The 23716-nt window shown below is 40.9% G+C and overlaps 2 protein-coding genes across 2 annotated transcripts; both read left to right on the top strand.

The window, feature by feature from the left end:
• Positions 1-4597: 4597 nt before the first annotated feature.
• Positions 4598-13890, top strand: LOC125904819 (procathepsin L-like). Its single transcript, XM_049602469.1, has 8 exons — positions 4598-4740; positions 7180-7300; positions 7400-7522; positions 10885-11037; positions 11121-11345; positions 12304-12469; positions 13065-13170; positions 13275-13890. The coding sequence occupies exons 2-8, from the start codon at positions 7181-7183 to the stop codon at positions 13372-13374; spliced, it is 993 nt and encodes a 330-aa protein (XP_049458426.1). The 5' UTR covers positions 4598-4740; position 7180; the 3' UTR covers positions 13375-13890.
• A 6125-nt stretch (positions 13891-20015) lies between these two features.
• Positions 20016-22460, top strand: LOC125904820 (cathepsin S-like). The gene is made up of 7 exons (XM_049602470.1): positions 20016-20228; positions 20440-20562; positions 20657-20806; positions 21389-21610; positions 21702-21867; positions 22026-22128; positions 22228-22460. The coding sequence occupies exons 1-7, from the start codon at positions 20109-20111 to the stop codon at positions 22325-22327; spliced, it is 984 nt and encodes a 327-aa protein (XP_049458427.1). The 5' UTR covers positions 20016-20108; the 3' UTR covers positions 22328-22460.
• Positions 22461-23716: the final 1256 nt, after the last annotated feature.

The following is a 23716-nucleotide window of genomic DNA, read 5'->3' on the forward strand; positions in this document are numbered from 1 at the left end:
TAGTTTAAAAAGACAGAGGCGACCTTCCACAACTGGAGGGGCTGTTGAAGACTTGTGAGAGGAGCTGTTGATAACGCTGCACGTGCGAGCCACTGGAGGTTGATAAACAGGAAACAGCTGATAGCAGGAATTAGCGAGCAGCTAGCAAGAGGGAAACGCAAACCTGACAGACACTGTAACGATGAGCAACTGGGGAGACAAGGAGTTGCGTGCCATTAACCGCCAAATGACGGAAACGGTGAAGGACGGGCCGACTTATGAGAGAATGACCAGCCGTTTCCTCCCTCTCACGTCACTGTTTACGTCACACGCTGAGCTACACATTATGTTACTTGCTCACGCCCCCCATTGCCCTGAAAAAGGCGTGTTCTGTATGAACAAAAGCAGGCAGCATTTTGCCGCACTCCCCGATTTTGTTTTTACACTGCCAATGCTGAAAAAAGACTCATTGGGCTTTCCTGCAAATTTGCACAATTCCTGTTTTGAAAGGGCTACAGACTCTAGATTTGGTCATTCACTTTGTCGCGTTGGCCACCATAGTTAGCAGCCCCTACGCCACCAACAGCATCAGAAAATGACTGACTTGTTAACACGAAACTGCTTTATTCAGCATGTTAACCAGCTGAAATCATGAAATCCATTTGTTCTGTGGATAATTTAGCTCCCACTAAAAACCTCCCAGACACATATCAAAGGAAAAGGTGAGCACAGATTAGCAGGTCCTGAAATCGCAGAAACACTGATTTTTAAAACTGCTTTATTCAGTGTTTCTATTCTTTATTCAGTGGTCTGTTTGTTTCAAAGAGGAGGATACCTCTGTGGATAATCTAGCTCCCAGTAAAAACCTCCTGAATAATGAACACTGAAGGAATTCTAACCAGGAGAAGCTTCAGCTGGTTGAAATCTGCAATCTTACACACTGTTCCTTTAACACTAGCCTAACAATATATTATTTTAGGAAGATCATAATTATTTTATATTTACCCACAACTGTATACTCATTAAAAGCAAGATCTCACATGTAATAGGAGTCATTCACATAAAGAAGTTAATAAATAGATTTGCTTTACAGTATGTATTAACATATGCACACACAGACACAGCTGTACACAATATGGGGTGGAGGCTCACACTAAAGAAGGAGAGTTTGTTTTGTTTTTACACTAAAAACTTCACACCACAACCTCTCACACTAACAAGAACTTCTGAGCAGGAATTCACAATATAGCAGCATGTAAGCCAAGAGAAAACCACCCCATCTTCCCATCCACAAAAAAACAGAAACTACAGATGTAGAGCCTTGTTGTTGTTGTTGTTGTTGTGAAGATTCTTTTCCTTAGAAAGTTCAAACCAACTGCAGCTCTCATCACAAACTCAGTCTGTTAGACATTTGCATCATTAGCTGTAAATGTGGACTGTGGTTTCTTTGTTTTTCATTGTAGTCCATGTGTCAAACATAATTCAGTGTGTTGCTGAAGTGATAAATAACAAACTAGAATAAATTAGAGCCAGGTATGGTGATAGATGGTTAGAACAATCCCAGCTGGCACTGGATGTCATTATGGCATCATAAAGACGTTGGACTTTTACACTGGACAGTTTAAATTTTGGTTGGAATGAAAATCAAGCTGATGTTGATTTAAATGTCTAATGACATTCGAGTTTCATGTTGTATGGATGTTAAAACTATGACATTTTGCAGACATATTTTTTTCTTACTTAATCTTTTTACTATATAATGATGAAAACTCTGTGTGTGTGTGTGTGTGTGTGTGTGTGTGTGTGTGTGTGTGTGTGTGTGTGTGTGTGTCTCTGTTCCACGTTTTTCTCCTCACTGACTTGGTCAATCCATGTGAAATTTGGCACAGTGGTAGAGGGTCATGGGAGGATGCAAATGAAGCAATATTACATCAATTGGCCAAAGGGGGGCGCTATAGAAACTGATTGAAATTGCAAACTTTGAATGGGCATATTTCATGCCCCGTATGTCGTAGAGACATGAAACTTTGCACAGAGATGTCTCTCCTCATGAGGAACACATTTGCCTTAAGAACCCATAACTTCTGGTTATATAGATTTTCTGCCATTTTGAATTTTTTGAAAAACACTTAAAATCGATGTCATCCTAGGAAGTTTGGCCGATCTGCATGAAACTCGGTGAACATAATCTAGGGACCAATATCTAAAGTTCCCTCTTGGCAAAAGTTGGAAAACTTACTAAAACTGAGCTTCTATTGCAGAGGGCGTGGCTCATCACATAAAGGTGTATAACATCTCAAGGGTTTCACCGATCACCACGCAACTTTGTAGGCATATGACATTATTGACCCGATCAAACAAAATGGGGGTGCTAGAGAGCTAATCTCTTATCTAGGCCTAACCGCCACATAGATGTTTACTAAACTTGGTAGATATGTAGAACAGGACACCTCAAGGTGACTGAAATTTAACTCTAATTGGCAACTGGGTGGCGCTATAACACCAGAAAAATGCTTAAAAATGGCTAAAATGCGACCGATCGCTGTGGCTCCCCCTGTGGCCGAATGTTGTTTTTTTTCCTAAGTTTTGGTATGACTAAGTCACGGTATGGTATGCTGTATGTAATCATGGAAACTGTCAGTGTGTCATTCTGTCAGTCAGTCATTCTGTCTGTCCCACATCTTTCTACTCACTGATGTGGTCAATCTATGTGAAACTGCACATAGGCATTGAGGACTGGCATAGGTAGAAGGTGACAGAACTACTGATGGGTATAGACTAGTTTATTCTGAGTTTCTATGAACATATAAGACAGTAACATAAGTTGTCATCTCAAGTTGCAGTTATGTGCAAAAAATAAAATAAAATAAATTAATTAAAGGATATTGGAGACTAGCAACAACCAAAACAAAGAGTCATGCTGAGAGAAAGAAAATAAAAAAGGAAATAAATAGAAAATAATAATAATAAAAAAACAAAAAACCTACATACAAACAAGCATACATGAAGCAAAACAAAATGGTACTACTATACTACTATAGTGCATCATAGTGCATTCATACCTCAATCAGACAGTCCAGAGTTCATTGTTCCCCACCAGAAGCTGTTCCCATAGTCTAATAATGGGTCCCAGGTTTTATATAATCTTTTAATTGAGCATCTCATTTTCTCCAGCTTGATGTTCTGCATCTCATCTTTGATCCTGGCTGTGTGATGGTGGGAAAACATCCTACCATATACGCAAGATTAAAACGTCTAGCTCATAGGGAAGACAAAGCAATAACCCTCTGTAGATGAGCAGGGAAACTGAGTACACCAAAAATATTAGAGCTGTATGCCTTGGAAGAGGTGTCAAAAAAGGATGACCAGAAAGGGGCAAGTTTTGGGCAAGACCAAAGCATGTGCCGTTTGCCCCTGTCACACATATCACTTACGTTTGAAAATATTCTTGCAAGTTTAGCTTTCGAGACGTGCAGCCAATGTTGCACTTTAAACTGTATTAATCTCCAGAGACCCGAACTTTTGTTTGGTATGCATTTTTAATTTCTCAGAGCAATTTGGGATCAGTAGGACCAGATAATTCTAAAAACCTAAACATTGTCAACAACAATAAAGTCCCAATGTCCTGAAACGAGACGATAATAAAGTTACAACCTCTTTAGACGAGTACTTCCTGATTAACAGCGTCTTAGCTTGTTACTGTTGCTAAAATTGGTCAAATTTGTTGCCATATCAAACTACAAATATTATTAATCATAAATAAACAAGTTTCAATCATAAAGTGTGATCAGGTTTTGGACCTTGTCCACTTTTGTGTCGGGATCAGCTGCAGACTGACTTGGCAGAGATGGCTGCCATCTTGATTTTACTTGGATTTGTGTATTGTGCTCTTACTACCACTAGATGGCACAAAAAAATGTCCACGAACAAGGACAGCAGGTCTAAGTTAAGTAGAATGAAGTATAAGGTCATGTCAATCCAAAATATGATGTCCAGATATGAGGACACGGGGTCTCAGGAGGTATAAAGAGGAGGAGAGAACCCTACAAAGTGCCATGTCCCGCTCCTTGTCTGACAGTTGGACCCCTAGATCATTTTCCCATTGTTCTCTACTGTGGGATAAATGTTATTATTTTAAGTCAAGATGACGTTGGCATGAGACGTTTGGAAGACATTCGATTTTGGTTACTTCACAACACATCTCAAAACCAACAAAATATTAACATCATCAGTCATGAGTAGTGTAAGTTAGATTGATGTTGGCATTTAATGTTGTTCTGACATTGAATTTTGGCCACCCAGTGTCACAACCTAAATTCAACCAAGTATCAATGACTAACAATGTTGTTGGCAGCTGGAATGTGAAATCCAACAATACGGGGCATCGGTGGCTTAGTGGATAGAGCAGCGGCCTAAGTTCGAATAATTTCTCAATTTATCACAAAATTTTCCATCAACAGTTTTATCTTTCTCATTTTTTTTTCTCCACAAGCAGTTTCATTTGTACGTATATCTATCATGTAACCTTTGTCACTTCCACCTCTGGTATTGGAGGGATATTTTGGGCCCCCGCAGCTGGTTGTAAATTAGATTCACATGACGAGCCAGAGAGCAGACGCACGGAAAGACAGAGTGAAAAAAAAACAACCAGCAGCGTGTGGTTGAGGAAACTATACTTCCTCTTTTGAGAGTGATGGTCCGTTGAAAACGGGTGCACTTTCTTACCGGAACACAACAACCTGCTGATTTTTCTGCAACAAGGTAAACACAAACTAATTCTTCTTGTCTGTATTTGTATGTTCAGATTGTTTGGCTGATATTCTGAGTTGAGATCAAATGTTTGTCAAAGCAAATGGTTATAGGGTGTGTGTGTGTGTGTGTGTGTGTGTGCGTGTGTGTGTGTGTGCTGTGAATAAACAGGATAAAGCGGGTAGATCAGATCTGCTGAAGCTCAGACAGTGAAACGGGTTTGAACTTTAACATTTTCTGCTGCAAGTATTTACTTTGACATTGACGTTTTACAGGCCTCACTTTGCTCTCTGTAGTTGTGTAACAGCCACCATGACGGTGTTTAAATTTAGTATATCATGTTGTGGATCATGTTTAGACAAGGCTAGGTGTGCACTGTCCACATGAAATTAACAGTTTTTAATGTAAGTTAATGTGGATATGTGAATATTGTCTACAGCGAACAGGTTTCAGCACAGAGGTTTTGTCCTCAGTGTTACTTTGCTGTGGGAATTTGGGGGTTTTATTAACCTGGAAGAGTTTACGTTCTACAATTAAAAAGCAACACTTGGTGGATATTTTATAGGCTAACTACAGTATTATTTTCAAGTATATATTTTATAAAATATATTTAAACATGATCCAGTATTTCCCAATTAGACTTTTATTCTTTAAAAACACCATTTAGCCCATCATGTTAGTAAACAAGGTTCACCAAAAATATAACAGTGAATAAAAGAAACAAAAATACCAACCCAGTCCCCAGAATTATTGCTGGCATTGTACTTTCTGCAAAGCACAGTTATGTGACATTTGTACGTTGAATATTTAGCAGATATGTTGTAACTTTACATTTTGATTTCATGTTGTAACAACAGTGTAGTTAATGTGAGGTTAGGTCTAGGTGTAACCAGTGGACTCTAGCGTAGATATAAAAAGGCCAAGAGAGGGGGTATCTCAATTAAGCACAATGAAACCGAAAACATACCTGACAACAGGTAACAAAAATCCTCCGTCATACACAACATACAAGCTCAAGCCCCGACACAAATTAAGTGACACCAGATTATGTTAGCATAAAATGAATCATAGCTTAACAACGCTAACACATGGAATGTCTTATCTCTCCCATGGAGCACAACAGCAAAAGGGGAGGCAAGGCAGGAGACACCCCTTTATAGGTGGGGTACCCCCAAAGGTGAACGTAGGGGGTAGAAAAAGTGGTTATCATTTGACTTTGTCACACATGTTACTGCTGTATAACTGACCCTGTTACATTGGCACAAAAAAGACTTAGGAAAGGATCATGTAATGACTTAAAATATTTACTTTGGTGGCTACAAACATGACTTGAAATGCCTCGACGTCCTATTAAAAAACACCCGCTTTTGTTGGTCTCAAACAGCGGTCTGCTGCTGTCTGCGCTTGGCAGCCATCTTGTCAGCCACCATGTCCTCCTTAGTGATGGGCAAAGCAGTTATTTAGATGTTACTGAATCACTAGAATCGGTTCATTAAAAAGATTCGTTCAAAACATTCATTCACCGAATCGTTCAGTTCAGTCAGAGCCCTGACTGTGTACTGCGTAGTCCGACTCACTGAACTGATACACGGCCGAGCTGCTGCCGCGTCTGCCCTGCACTGGTGAGTCTCATCACTGGCCAGCCTAACGTTTTAAGTTTGTTTATCTGGAGACTATGTCTGTTAAAACAATGGGGAGGTGTGTGACTGTGTTCATGTGGCTTGACCACTGGCTACATTAGCCGTTAGCTTAGAGAAAACGGTCCCTATGAAAGTGTATCGCTGAGAAGACATGATTTGAATCGTTCACTGAGTGATTCGTTCACCGAGTGATTCGTCATGCGGTACGCAGTCCCTCCCTGCACCCTGGCTGCCTCACGACTCGCAAGTGATTCATCGTTCGCACGGACCAAATCGGCAGTTCCACTCCCGGCCTGCACGCTCGCTGCTGAGCTCAACTGAACTGAGAAATGAATGAATCAGTTCCGGAAGTGATTCAATTCAGCAGGTTCACTCAACAGATTCATTCTTTTGAGTGATTCGTTCGCGCACGACACAACACTAGTCCTCCTCCTCTTGATAAGAAACTCAACACATATACAGATACAGTATGTAATCTGAAATATGTCATATGTATAAAACGCACAAATGTATCATGTCCGGGGACTTACAACCTCAGTTTTTCAAGGCTATGGCCCTGATAGTGTAGTCCATAAAATGAAGTGAAATCCTGAAAAATGCCCCAAAACTCAAGGCTGCATTGCTTATTTTGTCTGACAGTTAAAAAATCTTCAGATATTCAGTTTATTATCAGACAATGACTAAAAATAAAGTTGCTCTTTCTGATAATGAATTTAACTGATTAGTTGGCTAATTGTTTCAGTTATAATAAGAATTACGTACGGGTCATCTACTCATAAAATGTGACCTTTTTTTATTTTGTTTTTCTCAGGATGCACCTTTTTTGTGCCGTGCTCCTTTTGGCCTCTCTGGTCCTTGGACGCTCTTCGTCTGCCTTAAATAAAGTGTGGGACGAGTGGCAAATCAAACATGGCAAGGTTTATGATAACCAGGTAGGATTATGAAAACCTTTATGTCTCAATCTTCATCATAATACACACTCATTCACACACATATATACCCTCAGGTAACTCAGTCTGTTTTTGTTTCAGACTGAGGTCGTATTCAGGAGGGCAGTGTGGGAGAAGAACATGCAGTTGGTGTTGAGACACAATCAGGAGGCCTCGGCAGGAAAACACAGCTTCACCATGGGGCTCAATCATCTGGCCGACATGGTGAGAATCACACTTTGTGTTTTCAGTCTATGCGATCCCAAACTAGACGGACAAAATCTTAGTCTGGAGTATTTTATCAGTAACACGTGAATGTCCTCAATGCAAACAGACAAAACTGCACAAGGTTGCATCAAAGCATGAATGTAGGTTGACAAATCCGAAGCAATAATTCCACTAATTACCAACAATATGTAGACAGCTTATTTAAAATACGTATTTGCTCGCATCATATTACAGATGACTGATAGTAATCCAGGATGGTTTTTCTGCTGTTGCTTGGCTGTGGGTTGCTGTGAGTGCAAACCTGGCTTTCTGTTTTTCCTACACACAGCCACCTCTGCTGCGAGCAAACTAGTCTTTGCATTACTCGCATCTGTCAGCATGTTTTTTGTAATTTTCATTTATTTGTTTGTTGGTTCTCTCTGCCCTGTTTATGCATTCTGCTTGATGTTGATTTCTTTGCTTTTTTCATGTATTTATTGTTAATTTGTTTCTTGTGTCTGCCTTTATTTTGCTTATCTTTATGCTTTAAACATGAATACAGTCAATAGTTTGAGATTATTGTTTGTACAGTTTACTTATAGAGAACCTCATCAAGCGAACTGCTGCCAAACTGAGGCTGTCCTTCAAACTGCAGTGCCAGAGTGGAGCGCTCACACTTGACCATGCTACTATGTAGGACAGACATGTATCAGAGAGATCCCTGGTGGATACACACTGCATGACAAACATGTCAGCACTGAACACTCATTATATCACTGGCTCCTCTCCCTCCCAGGAGCTGTGCCGACATATGCGTGACATTATAAACTAAAGTGGATTCACACTCAATGACCTCTGAAGACGGATCTCGCTGACCAGCACTGCATTTAAACCTGCACCCTCTGTGGCTTAAATTAAACCGTAACCTATAGAGCAGCTCTAATCTTCCTTTATACAATCTGATTATTTTAATCCAGTATGGCTGGGCCAATCTGGACAATCAGTACTATTATAAAGTAGAGTACATCTGGGAAGTTACATAAAAGGTAAACATACATGCATCGTAGTAATAATGTCTGGGATATAAATAGAATAACAGAACAAATGTGGAGTGAAGGTTCTGTTTTATTGTTGTGTGCCACTGTAGCAAATTCAGTCCGAGAAGAAAAATCTTATAGTATATATAAAAATAATATATTAATTGTGCATTTTATATGAAAAACAGTGTTCAGGATTTAAAAGGGATATATTGGCATAAATGGAATATAATATAACTAGTATGTTTTCTTTACTGTATAATCACCTGAAAATAAGAATCATTGTGTTTTCGTTTCCTTAGAATGAGCCGTTTATATCTACACGGGGAGCAGGTCCTCGTCTACAAAGTCCACCATGTAACCCCTCTGTGACAAGAACATTGAAAATATACTGATTTTTAACATGAAACTGCTTTACTTAGTCCATCCATCCATCCATCCATCCATCCATCCATCCATCCATCCATTTTCATCCGCTTATCCTGAGGTCACGAGGGCAGCAGGCTGAGCAAAGCACCCCAGACGTCCCTCTCCCCAGCAACACTTTCTAGCTCCTCCTGGCGGACCCCAAGGCATTCCCAGGCCAGATGAGATATGTAATCCCTCCAGCATGTTCTGGGTCTGCTGCGGGGCCTCCTACCAGTGGGACGTGCCCGAAACACCTCCAGCGGGAGGCGCCAAGGAGACATCCTGATCAGATGCCCGAACCACCTCAACTGACCCCTCTTGATGCGAAGGAGCAGCGGCTCTACTCCAGCTCCCTCCCTCCTCACCAGCCACCCCGAGAAAGAAACTCATTTCGGCCGCTTGTGTCCGCGATCTCATTCTTTCGGTCATTACCCAGGGCTCATGACCTTAGGTGAGGGTTGGGACGTAGATGGACCAGTAAATCGCCCATCCATCTCACACTCCATTCTACCCTCACTTGTGAACAAGACCCCAAGATACTTGAACTTGCACACGTTTGCAGGTGCTGGCTGTGACAGTTCAACATGCAGAACTCGGTGCTTTCACAGGTTTTTAACATCTGGTTCATTTGTTCTGGAGAAGGGGAAACTTCTGTGGATAATTCAGCTCAAGGTGAAAACCCTCTGAACAGTGATCACTGAAGGAATCGTAACCGGGAGTTCACATTTGGCACATGGGAGAAATTTCAGCTGGTTGCAATGTTCCATCCCCACTGCTAGATGCTAATAAATCCTACACATTAACTCCACAAATAAATACAACAGTAAAAGCCAGCTTGTTCCAACTCTGCACCATTTCCGAAATCAAGCCATCTCGCTCCCTCAAAGACCTGCAGATAGTCACCCATGCTGTCATCTCCTCCTGTTTAGACTACTGTAACTCTGTGCACCGGTATTAGTCAGTCCTCTCTGTCCGGCCTCCAGCTGGTTTGGAACATTGCTGCCAGAATCCTCACAGGTACACGGAGGAGAGGCCACATCACACCTGTTTAAGCCTCTCTCCCCTGGCTGCCTGTATGTTTCAGAACTGAGTTTAAGGTTCTCCTGTTTGTGTACAAAGCCCTGAATGGCCTGTCCCCATCCTACATCACAGACCTCCTAACTCCCTACGCCCAGGTCCCTCAGGTCAGCTGTCCCATGCTCCAGACTCAAGATCAGGGGTGATCGTGCCTTTTCTGTGTCTGCTGCATTTGAAGATATCATCAGAAGGCAGAGTTTTATTTTGACAATGCAGATGACAGGAAGCCTGATCAGTGAACCCTGTGCCGGTGTGATGTATTGACTCTCTGCAGGATTCTTGCAGTGATCCCAGAGGACAGTGTGTTATAGTTGCTTTGGAAATAAATATCAGGACAGGTAAAATGCTTGTTACTTTATTTATTTATTTATTTTAAAAAAGGTTTTACAGAGGTGTTGATAAGTACAGCAAGTCAAATCCGACACCAACACAACAGGACCGTAGAGCAAAAAAGGAGAAGAAGTGAATGCTGGACCTGCTGTGGTGTTAAAATGAATAAAATTAAAATCACATGGGAACTGTGGTCTAATTTGTTCTCTTTCTCCAAAAAAGAGAAGTTTAAACTTGATGCAGGGGAACTTGTGGTTTATTTTATGATTGCCTCCTTGCATCACCAAGGCCGAGTGACGACATCATGTGCAAAAACATAAAAAAACATCTTCCAAAAATGTGAAACTGAAACTATTTCTAAATGGGACCGCAGTGTGGTGAGGGACTGGAAAGGTGGAGCACTGTATATGACCAGTTGTTTCTCAGAGTAGTTTCATTGCAAAAACCTTTGAGGGGAACTTTTAGAAGAGGAAGATAAATTTGCAGCACACTGACCTTAAACATACTCAATTTTTTTTTTCTATCAAGACAGCTGAGGAAATCAATGAGAGGATGAACGGCCTGAAGCTGGAGGAGCCTGTTTATTTCAGCAATGTCACTTTTAAGGAAGCAAGTGGTTTATCAATACCTCAGAGTGTGGACTGGAGAAAGAGTGGCCTGGTCAGTCCCGTCCAAAACCAGGTAAGCAATGATCAGCTATTTTCGAATGAGGACATAAGAAAAGATATAACTGGTGGCAATAAACATGATGTCTCTTTTTAAAGGGGTTGTGTGGGTCCTGCTGGGCCTTCAGCTCTTTGGGAGCTCTTGAGGGGCAGATGAAGAAGACAACAGGTGTCCTTGTTCCCCTGAGCCCACAGAACCTGGTGGACTGCAGCACCAGAGATGGAAATCACGGCTGCAACGGAGGATACATCTCTAAATCCTTCAGCTACGTCATCCGCAACGGAGGCGTAGATTCAGAGAGCTTTTACCCCTACGAACACCAGGTCATCTTCTGCACCAGTGAAAACAGCAGTTATATTAAATTAATTGGCAGGGTTTTTATAGAAAGATTAACCTTACATACAAACATGCAACTACTAACATTGTGTTTTCTTCTTGTTTGTTTGTTGTCTTACTGTCTGTATTTATTTCAATTTTTTTGCAGTTAAAATGTTCAGTATTTTCAGAGTCTAATAGACAAATTTAAGACATCCCTGCCTTAGCCCTTCCATGTAGGCGCATGGAAGGGCAGGGAGGTTTGCTCTCTCTGCCTCAGGCTTTCCTCATTTGCAGGTGGAAGTGCAGAGAGGTGTGCTCTCTCCACCTTATGCTTTCCACATAGGCACGTGTGTTGTGTATTCAGGTACTACTCCACAACGCTAGACGTCGTTGTAGACCAATAAATGCTGTGTTGACTATAGTCTGCCATGTTATGATACAAAGAAGAAGAAGGGTAAAGTCTGAGTGAAGTTCAAGCCGGAGTCTTGCTGCCTTATTTTCATTGCTAAATCTTCCTCTTGGTGATTAAATGAGCACACAACAGCGTGGAAGAGGCTTTCTGTGTAGGCCTGAGGAAAGGCAGAGGGGCCCCAGAACAGAGCCATGCAGCCAAATATAATACTGTAAATGGAAATAAAGTTTCTGTGACTGAAATATCATAATACTTTAGAGCTAGAATAGTGTGTTGACAGATGCATCAAGTACACAGCAAAACAGACCTGTTTGTAGCAGAAGTTATAGTGTATGAGGGCTTTAATTTGCAGATTAATATTTACACAGCATATATGTATTGTGAATGCATTAATCATGTACGTAATTTATTATATAACATTGTGATTTGATTTATATCCAACTATATAATACAATCAAGACAAATAAGACCCATAAAACATGCATAATATTTCCCAGTTTGATTAAATACTAAAATACTAAACATTTGGAATATCTCGTTTCTATTTGTAGAACGGGAAATGTCGGTATTCTGCCAAGGGAAAGGCCGGCTACTGCTCTAATTTCCACATCCTCCCACGAGGAGATGAGAAGATTCTGCAGGCCGCAGTGGCGTCAGTGGGGCCGGTCGCTGTGGCCGTGAACGCCATGCTGCAATCTTTCCATCTCTACAGAGGAGGTGAGGTTTCTGAATGTGAGGAGCTAATGCAGAAAGACAACTGGTGTTGGTTTGAGACACACCTGAGAAAACTACAGTTTATATATAGTTCAGATTTTTGAAGTGGGGTTGAATGAGGTACAGTAGATGTCAGTCTGCACACCTCCAGTTGTGAGAAGCAGGATAAAGTCCGACATTGAAGCGAAACTGCTGTGGATGGGTCAGCAACAAAATGTATTTTAGCCACCTGAAATAAAGTCACACCAAATAAATTAATATCAGTCTAAGTGTACGCTACATTGAGAATATTTTCACGGTTTAACCTTGCCATGAAACAGCTAACATTACACTTATTTTACATCAGTAATTGCTGTGTTTCCAGTGGCTTTTTTAGGCACGACAAGCAGATGGTTTTACTGTGATATCACTGTGTTTCCTGCTAGGATTGTGCCCCCACAAACTGGTATTTTAAGTCAAAGCATGATCTTTTTCAAACCCTAACCAAGTGGTTTAAGTGCCTAAATCTAACCACAAGCCAACCAACGCCAAGTTTCAGTGTATCCACCGAGACAACATTTTTTCTTGTGAGTGGCTTGTAACGTTATGCATCTTTTAGGTTTATACAACGCACCAGGCTGTAACCCAAAGTTCATAAATCACGCTGTCCTAGTTGTTGGCTACGGCACAGATGGAGGACAAGACTTCTGGCTGGTGAAAAACAGGTGAATTTGTCTCTTCCTGCAGGACTTAAAATGTTTTCCCCACATATGAAAATAAATGTATGACAAATATTACATATTAAATGTGAATGCTTTTGTGATTCCAGTTGGGGAACTGCGTGGGGAGAAAAAGGCTTCATTCGAATTGCCAGAAACAAGAATAATCTCTGCGGCATTGCCAGTTTTGCAGTCTACCCTTCATTGTGAAAACGTGATGCGTCACTTGAATCATCTCAATTAGATTACTTATTCAGCATCAGAGAGCATATGTTTGTTTTCATTTTTAGTCATGAAACTGTGAAAAAAGTTAAAAATACTGCCAAAAAATAAAGTGTTTAAAAAGTTGAGTTTGCTAAATTGCTGTATTTGCTGTGGTAGCCTCGCTCATCAGTGTTGTGTTGTTTTTAATGAATGCTTATAGTTTCACATACTAGAATAGAAGCTCTAATCTTTACATTGTTATCAAATGTTATCAATTTGATATTTATTTAAATATGAATATTTAAATGTTGGCTTTGTTTTCAGTGTGATACAGGTACCTTTAAGGCTTTAATCAAAGTCTTCAAGATGATTGAAGAAACATTCAAAGATATTAGAAGTCTCTTATCTGCATGTTTAGAAGGATGACACAGGAATGGAATATTATCATCATCATCATTGTTGGTAATAGCTGGACAAGGAAGGTATTTTTATTATTAATAAAGATTATTTAATGTAATGATAAGCACAATAAACTTTTTCATTTTTCTAAACTGGAGTCCTTTTGGTGTTAATGGTCAATATAAAGATTTTTCAGTCTAATCTTTTTGTCACTACCTCGTTGTGTCTAATTTATCTTATTTTCCTTGTTATTCTTCAAGACCTCACTGTTTTCTCCAATATGATCATTTGTTATTTTTGAAAAATGGTTAACTACAGCAGCAGAGTTTTAGGGCAGTTTAACAACAGCCTGGTCCAAAAAATGATTTTTGGTCTCTATAGCTAATTTCAACATTCATGAAGGATATACTTTTATATAACTCAGCTGCCGATATTTGAATAAGGCTTAAAGTTATGCATAATTAAGGGTGGGACCGCTTGAGTGACAGGCTGTCTGCAAGGTGTCACCACAGGCTATTAGTCAGATCCACCCCTTGTTCCTCCACAGCTCCAACTTTTCATCCAAATATGGTCACTTCTGGCTCTACAAAACCAAGATAGTGACGGCTGAAATGCCAAACTCAAGGCTTTAAAAAACAGCAGTCCACAAACCAATGGGTGACGTCATGGTAGCTACGTCCATTAACTTATACAGTCTATGGGGTAAATCAATCAGATGTAGTTTTTTGCACCCTCAAATCAGTTGTTGTCATTGTAGATGCCAGAAGGCACACTCAAAAGTGAGAGCAACGTCGTTGCGGTGTGCAAGCATTCCCAAACACTCATATAAAGTTAAAGTTCAACTTTCCTTTCTTACATAAATAGAGTGTGCCAGTAAACCTGGAACTCTGTAAGCGCTTTTAACAGTTCCGGTTCTCTCGTCTAAAAGTCAATACGTTTTTTTAACCAAAGGTCTGTGGTTAACAAAACCTTAAGCGAGTTTCAGGTTTTGTTCTACGACATAAAACACGTCAGTAGTTAGTTAGTTAGTTAGTTAGTTACAAATTTATTAAAGTGTCCTGCACACCAGGGTGCCCAGCCCGCACGGGCTTACAAGACACTCGCTTAAAATACACATATTACAATCCAAGACAGCCAAAAAAAAAGATACAGTCAATATACTCGGAATGCGGCTTATGGATACAGAGTTCTCCTTCGTAGCTGCCATGCCTTCTCCAAAAACTTACTTAAAGTAAACACTTCTTCCTTAAACAGCCAACATAACATAGAACATTCAGATATCCAAAACAAATCAGGATTCTTTACCTGGATCTTTTCAAATAAAATGTTTCTTAAACCATGATAAAGTGGACAATGAAACACAAAATGAAATTCATCCTCCACAACACCTAGGTCACAAAGCACACACAATCGCTGTTCTTCAGGAATACCTTTATACCTACCTACCTCAACTGCCAAGGGTAAAACACCCGCTCTTAGTTGAGCACAGAGGGACCTCTGTCCTTTCTTTAAATTAAAAGAAACATAAGGTTCGTGGAATACTCACTTTTAATCTGAATATAGTTTCTCAGTTTTGCTTTTTTCCAAATATCCACCTTCCATTGCTGTTGGTGTAACAATGACAGTTTCTGTTTGACCACCTTTAAATTACACTGTAAATTATTCATAAAATGTGCATTTAAATCCAAGAGTGAAAAAACTGAAGATATCTCTCTGAGCCATGCATGGTTGTGTACTTTATTCCAATTAAATATACTTTTTGTTAACCTCTCCTCTGGCAATTGAGTTAGGCGGTTCCACAGCCTGATCATCTCACATCTCTGCCTTGCCAAACAACTTTCCCAACCTGTATCACCTTCAATAGCTAACTTAGTAGTGTACTTATGCACCCCAAGGAAACACCTCAAAGCTCTATTCTGAATAGTTTTGCAATCGGCAGCCTCCTCAGCACCCCACACTCCTGCTGCATAAAAAAGGATAGAAGCAACCATAGAGTCATATAGTTTAGTGTAAGTAACAAAACCCAGGTCAGGACATAGTTTCAGTTTACCTAGTATGGCACCCAGAGCTCTACCTGCTGAGTCTGCCAACATTTTCCTTCCCTCTGAAAAATTCATAAATTCATTGAAAATAAAGCCTCAATATTTATAAGAGGGGGTATAACTCAAATTCACTGACCCAAAAAGAAATCCATAGTTGCTCTGCTGCTCGTATTTCCTCCTGAAATGTATAATCTGTGTTTTTTCCCTGTTGATTGCGAGTCTCCATTTACTACACCACCCCTCCATGATATTCAACATTTTCTGAAGATTAGACTCATTTTCAGCCACCAGGGCAATATCATCAGCATATAAAAGAATACTCAGATTAATATTTCCAATTGAAATTCCCAAATTTTCCTGCTTAATTTCCTGAGCCAGATCATTCACATATAAAGCAAACAGGGTGGGTGAGAGCACATCACCTTGCTTTACACCATAAGGTGTGGGAAACCAGCCAGTTCTACGATCATTTAACTGAATACAAGCGACTGGGGCTTTGTATAAAGCTTTAATGGCATTATAGAATTTACCATGAATGCCAGAGCAGAGTAACTTATACTCCAATAAGTCTCTGTGGATCCAGTCGAATGCCTTTTTAAAATCAACAAAGCAAACAAATGTATTTTTACCCTCCTCTAATCTTGCTCTTATGACTGATGAAATAACAAAAATATGATCGATACAAGCTCTTTCTTTTCTAAAGCCATTCTGCTCATCCAACAACCCGTTATTAAACTCCAAGTAATTAGTGAGTCTCTTATTTAAAACGCCAGAATAGAGCTTGTAAACCGTACTGAACAAGCTGATGCCTCTATAGTTTAGGGGGACTCTGGGGTCTGCTGTTACTAATTTTGGGATGGGAATAATTATTTCTTTATCCCACATGGACGGTGTGATGCCAGTATTAAAACACGTTTGAAATAAAGGATGTAACACAGTCAACAAGTTGGGGGATTTGAGCACCTCATTAGAGAGCTCCTCCACACCCACTGCCTTTTTTACTTTGGCGCGATCTATAGCATCTTGCACCTCCAATAATGTAATTTCATTATTTAACATGTCACTGTGGTGATACACTGTATGTGAATTACACATCCTCCTTTCAAGATCACATTTTAATTTACAAGTTTCCTTTAGAAACTGATCATTGAAAAGCACATCATTACTGCAAGCATAGAGGCTACTGTAGTCATTCTCCCATTTTTTTAATACTTGTTCACTTTCAAAAGAAGATTCTCCGTTTTCCATTACTATTTCCAAAGGGATCAGCTTACTCTTTTTTGGCCCAAGTCTGTTTATTTCTCTCCAAAATAATTGAGGATTGCTAAATTGCATTTGCTCCAACTGTAGAGCTTGTCCTCTCCTAAAACGTCGCTTAAAAAATCGCAGTCTTCTATCAAAAAGATTTTGACAGAGTTTAAATTCCTCATGCAAAATCCACCTTCTACTGTCTTTACAGCTTAGATACATTTTTTCTGCCTTTCGCAAATTATACCGTAATTCATTCAGTTCAGTGTTCCAAAAAAGTTGCTTAGTTCTGTAGTTCCTCTTCCTCATGTAATTTCTACCTGTGCAGTATTTGTCTAGTTCACCCTACTTGTGAATTTTGAAGCTTTTACGTGTTGTAAAAAAGGTGGTTGCTAACAAGTTGCTCAATACGACTACAAACCCTGTCAGGGACATTAAACGTCATCACCCCCGAACAGACGACAGTGCTGGCAGTCCGCCATTGCAGCTTCTTATTTAGCCTAAACAGTCCGATTTCCCCATTATACAATGTTTTTAAAATAAAGCGGCCGAAATCAGTTGAAAGCTTAGTGCTGTGACATCAAGAGTCATGCGACCGTGGAGTAGTCATGTAGTCCGTTAAAGCCTAACGTTAGCTTTTTACTTCTGGCGATCGCATTTAAGCTTCAAATGCGGTATGAAAGGTGTTCATATGTGAAGATTATCTCACTGAACAAAACCTGTAAGTATCATAAACTTGTGTTAGCCACAGAGCTTATTTTCTGACATAATCCAAAACGCAATGCAAATATCACATTCACTTTCTCTTCCAGGAACCAGTGCAATGCTAAACTTCCGGGTTTTGACATCAGCCCTGGCACGCTCTATATCAGTCTATTTTAAGTATCAGGGGGGATTTGGTCATTTTAGCACAGGGCTACCCAGAGCTTTATGATCTGTGCCACAGACGACATTTTAGGCCTAATACTCACTTGAGAAACAACACCTGGAAGAAGATCGGCTCTGAAATTGGGATTTCTGGTAAATAGGTTAGGTTAGTTAGGCTTAGCAACGTCAGGTACAACCTGCCTCCATGTCCTTGAAAGTAGGCACAGAGTAGCACCTAGCGCCCAACCTCACATTTTCTGGCAGTAAAAGACACAGCATGTGTCCCAGCCCTATGGCAGAGTAGGGCAGGTCATGCTTTTACAATCTCAGGAAAAAACTTGCAGAGTGCTAAACTATAATGGGCTCATTACTGCCACCCTGAGGCCATAGGAGGTAAAATACCCACTGGTGATTGACGGATCATGATAGCAGTAGTTTTAGCCGTGTGGGTGTCCACAGAGCATGTTTGTCATCAAAATCCAGCACTTGTGCAGTGACTTGCGGTGTCAAAAACCAACGAAAAAAGGTGTCCTTTACTGTCGGCATGATACGCTGCTGATTGCTGTTATAGTTTATATCAGCGCCCGGCAGCATCAGGGGGAAATGCAGCGGGACAAGGACGAGAGTTGAGGTGGCGAAAGTCCAAGTGGGGCAGGCAGAAGGGGTGGTGGATGGGTCCAACAAACACAGACTTTTCAGATTCTAAAGCCAAACCCTATTTTTTCCTAAAACTAACCACTTCCTTTTGTTGCCTAAACCCAACCATGTGTGTTTGTTGTTGAAGGGAAAAAAATATGTGTTTATTTTGAAAGAGACTGTATGTAATGTTAAATTTCCGGTGAAAATGAAAGTGTATCTTGAAAGAAAAGAACTTGACACAGTGTTCCAGAACGTCAACAACCAACGCACCCAGGGTACCTTGCATGTCATATGTGGACATGAAAAGTGGATGACCAAACATCAATATGTGACGAGGTCGGAGTGAGAATGTGTTGACCCACAAGGGGCAGCGATGAACTCATACCAAACTCAAAATGAACATGGACAAACAACACAAAGCCGGGATACGTGCTTTCTTTAAGTATTTTCAATCAATATTTTTCAGTATTGCGAACGAAACATTTTTAAAGATGATGCCTACAGGGCTGCCAAGTTTCACGCAGTGACAGTGAGACTCAAACAACTGACACTTTTCATATGCTGTGACATCACATAACCATTTTCTCACGTGGTGAAAAACAAATTTAGAACTGATGAGGTCACAGGGCTATTTTATATGAATATTTCAATTATTTTTTTTTTTCAAGAACTCTGAAAACTTGGCAGCCCTGTGACTGGCTCAGCACCAAACTTCAGACAGGCACAGTTAGCAACCTGGCTGGTGACCATTGTGGAGCATTTGGCTTCTAAAGAGTGAGACATTTCCCTCAGGACTTGGTAGAGACCAAAAACAGAGCTTAAAGAGAGTGAATGTTGGACTTACATTCACTGGGTGACCAGAAAGATGACTCCAGATGAATGATAATGTTGCTCCATATCTGCTGGATGTGTCCAGTAAATTTAAACTTCAATAGTGATATGTCAGGGTTGTGTTCACAGCATGTTTCTGTTGCCCTCAAATGGCCAAGTCAGTTATTGCAGGTTACATTTTTACAGCTGGGCAGTGAACATAGTGATAGATAAAGACTGTGATCTGCTCAAGTTGGTCATATTTTGCATCTCTGCCATCCAGTGAGTATGACAAACATTACTTTTCACTGCTCACTTTGATTTCTGATTTTTTTTCTTTTGAATATGACATGCCACCTGGTGAAGTATAGTTCCTCTACAAATTTGTTAAATTGTATAAACTGTGAACATTTATTGGAAATACCCTATACGCAATTTCTAACCATGGATTTCTTCATTTAGCCTATACACATTTGGCTAAACATAAAAAAATACTCTCTCTGTGTCTTCACTGACATCCTGCAAAGGTTTTTAACACACACCAAAACATGGGTTTAGTCAGGTTTTATCTCCACTGCTTCTAAATGTTGATTGAAACCAGCTGGTGGTGTTTCACTGAGAGCTGCTGCAGCTGTCCAATCAAAGCCAACCAGGCCTTTCAGCTGATGCAGGCCTCTATAAAAACATTTGTTTTCACTGTTTCAGCGAGAAGTTCTTTCTTTTGTAGATCCAGAGATGTTTCGGAGCCTGCTCCTCACCGTTGTGTGTGGCTTTGCAGCGGCCGTTATCAATTCTGAACTGGATCGACACTGGTCACTATGGAAGAAGATGCACAATAAAGTCTATTCTCACCAGGTAAAAAGTCAGGTCTTAATTCAGTCACTAGTCTAAGCCTATTTGTTTGTTTTGGATGGTGTCACACTGTGTTAATGTGTCAAGTGTTTGTGCATTTTAGTTGTGAAATTTAGCTGCTCTTTTTGCATACAGAACACCTTCAGTCTTCAACTCTTGGCAGCTGTTAAGTGTGGATAAAGTAACTTATGTATCATGTGGTTTGTGTTTCCAGATTGAGGAGTTAGGTCGCAGGCGGATATGGGAAGAAAACTTAGAAATGATTAATGTTCATAACCTGGAAGTCTCCCTGGGCTTACACACCTATGAGCTGGCAATGAACCACCTGGGAGACCTGGTTAGTTGAGTTTTTTTTCTCTTAATTATGCCACTTGTGTAGTTTTAAAGTCCTGCCAACAAACAAATGCATGTGCTCTTCTTTCTTCTTGTAGACCATTGAGGAGATCACTAGCACGCTGACAGGCACCTTCGTGCCCTCTGACCTGGTGAGGGGTCCATCAGACTTTGACGGGGCCAACTCCTCTTTACCAGCATCACTGGACTGGAGGGATGAAGGCCTGGTAACCAATGTCAAAATGCAGGTGAGCAATACCCTAATGTATCAGTTCACATTAAAGGAGCAGTGTGTAAGACTTGGCGGGGGACTTAGTGGTATCTAGTGAGGATTACAGATGCAACCAGCTAAAACTTCTCCCAGGTAGAGTTCCTTCAGCGTTCATTGTTCTGGAGTTTTGTACTGTGAGCACAATTATCCAGAGGTCTCATCCCCCCTCTAAAACAGATGTGATTTTAACCCAATAAAAACATTAACTAAAGCAGTGACATCAGAAAATATTTTTCCCCAGCTCTCTCATTGCAGATGAGGCAGCTATGGGTAGCTGACACAAAAGCATGCCTGGCCCCATCTAGAGCCAGTGTTTGGTTCATCCATTCTGGGCTACTATAGAAACATGGCCGTGCAACATGGCGATCTCTGAAGCAGAGGACCCAGTCCCCATGTAGATTAAAGGCTCAGTCTAAGGTAATGGAGACACAGTGATTTTCAGGTGATTATACACTAAAGAGAATCGTATTCCCCTAAATCCTACACACTGGACCTTTTCAACATGGAGCATTAGGACTTTGAAAAAGAGTCTACATGTGCAACATTCCTGTCCTCCTAGGGTTCTTGTGGCTCTTGTTGGGCCTTTAGTGCAGTCGGAGCTCTGGAAGGGCAGCTCAAGAAGTCTACAGGCGTCCTGATGTCCCTCAGTCCTCAGAACCTGGTGGATTGCTCCGTAAAATACGGCAACCATGGGTGCAACGGTGGCTTCATGGCAAACGCCTTCCAGTATGTCAAAAACCAAGGCATAGCTACTGATGACGCCTACCCTTACGTCGGCAGGGTGAGCTGCCAGGACAATGCGTGTGTTAAATATCAGGTGTACTGTGGTTAAACCTTGACTATATCTACCCTGCACAATGCTTTGTTTTCAGCGTGGTCAGTGCAAATATAACTCACAGTTGCGAGCTGCGAACTGCTCAGGCTATGGCTTCTTACCAGAGGGGGATGAGTTTGCATTAATGGCAGCTGTAGCCAGAATCGGACCTATCTCAGTAGCAATTGATGCCTCCAGGCCCAAGTTTGTCTTCTACCGTCATGGTGAGTCATGGCTTTATACCGCCTTTAAAAATAAAACCAGTTTAATCTTAGTTGGGTGTAAGGAAGTGAGTTGCTAACCTCTTTGGAGCTACATCTGTGGCTTTTTTATTTATTTATTTTTTTTTTTCTTCTTTCTACATGTGTTTGTGGCCCCACAGGTGTGTACAAGGACCACACATGCACCAACAACGTGAACCATGGAGTGCTGGCTGTGGGCTACGGCACTGAGAGAGGACGTGACTACTGGCTGGTCAAAAACAGGTTGGTGTGAGAACTTGTTCAATGTTAACTTTGGATTATAGGAATGATGGTATATTAAGTTCCATGAGTTTCATTTTGCTCTAAATATTTCAATTGTAGTTGGGGTGTAAATTACGGAGATGAAGGCTACATTAAGATGGCTCGGAACAGACGCAACCAGTGTGGCATCGCTCTCTACGCTTGTTTCCCCATCATGTGATCGGCAAATGTTCAAAGTTTTGGATGTGCATTTCTTGGCAGTAGTTGAGACATTTTTAAATAAACCGTCTGATCCTTAACTTGTGGATTTCTTTAATGACTGCAGCTGCTAAATCAATGATTGTCAATCCTGAGTACTGGAAACTTGTGATGAGCAACATGCCTTCCTGCGAGGAAACTCCTGGCATCCCCAGCGGCATGCTTGACTCCACTTATAAATAAATGCAAGTGACACATCTGGAATATAAGTAAAGGAAGTCCCCCAGTTCTTCATTCTTCACTTAAAGATTTGTTTTGTTTTTTCCTCTAGCTACTGTGTTCACTTACTTGCAATACATTTGATGCCCATACAAGGTGGCTGGTGCAGGCAGCCGTCACAGACCCCTGCAATACCAGTATTGACCACTTGGATCTGTAAAGGGATAGTGCACCCAAAAATGAAAATTCACCCATTATCTACTCACCCATATACTTATAGCGGCTCAGGTGAAGTTTAGAGTCCTCGCAACACTTGCAGAGATCCAAGGGGAGAGGGGGTAGCAACACAACTCCACCTAATGGAGGCTTACAGCGCCCCAGACTCAAACGTCCAAAAACACACGTGAGCGCTGTGCACAGAGAAACAGTTACAGCTACAGGCTACAACGAGGCTAAAAACAGAGTTCAAATGACATTTTTCCAAACAACTCTTTACATCAGGGCTTCAAGGCCCCCTTGGATCATTACAGATGAGCAGTATGGAGATATGTGGTTTCAATTATGTGTTTTTGGATGTTTGAATCTGGGGCGCTGTCAGCCTCCATTAGGTGGAGTTGTGTTGCCACCCCCTCTCCCCTTGGATCTCTGCAAGTGTTGCAAGGACTCTAAACTTCACCTGAGCCTCCATCGGCATATGGGTGAGTAGATAATGGGTGAATTTTCATTTTTGGGTGCACTATCCCTTTAAGAAACTGCGTTAGGTAAGTGGTTCCCAATACTTTCTGCTTGTGATTCCTTAGTTTAAAGCAAGGGCAAACCTTCATCACAGCTTCCAGTGGAAGTGATGGGGACAAAGTCCAGAGGTGTATTAAAGGTTTATATCGTGTTGAGGCTGTAGCAGTCTTGGTTAATGTGCACATCTCCCCCAAAGTTAGTTTTCTTAGCACAAAATTTGTTTCCTTGACAGGCTTTTCATGCCAAGCAGCAGGAGTGACTAACACAGATGTACTAATAAAAACTGATCAGGGTAGATACCCGCTGAGTTTGACAAATAGTTAAAGCCCCATGTTAGCATCTGAACATTTTAATGTATTTCTGCACAGAATGAGGACAGTGGATTTTGTTTCCCAACACTTTCACTGGAAGCAGAGAAGGAGGGATCTTTAGTCAGTATGAATAGGAGGAATGATTA

Source organism: Epinephelus fuscoguttatus, linkage group LG17 (genome assembly GCF_011397635.1).
Source record: "Epinephelus fuscoguttatus linkage group LG17, E.fuscoguttatus.final_Chr_v1".
NCBI lineage: Eukaryota > Metazoa > Chordata > Actinopteri > Perciformes > Serranidae > Epinephelus > Epinephelus fuscoguttatus.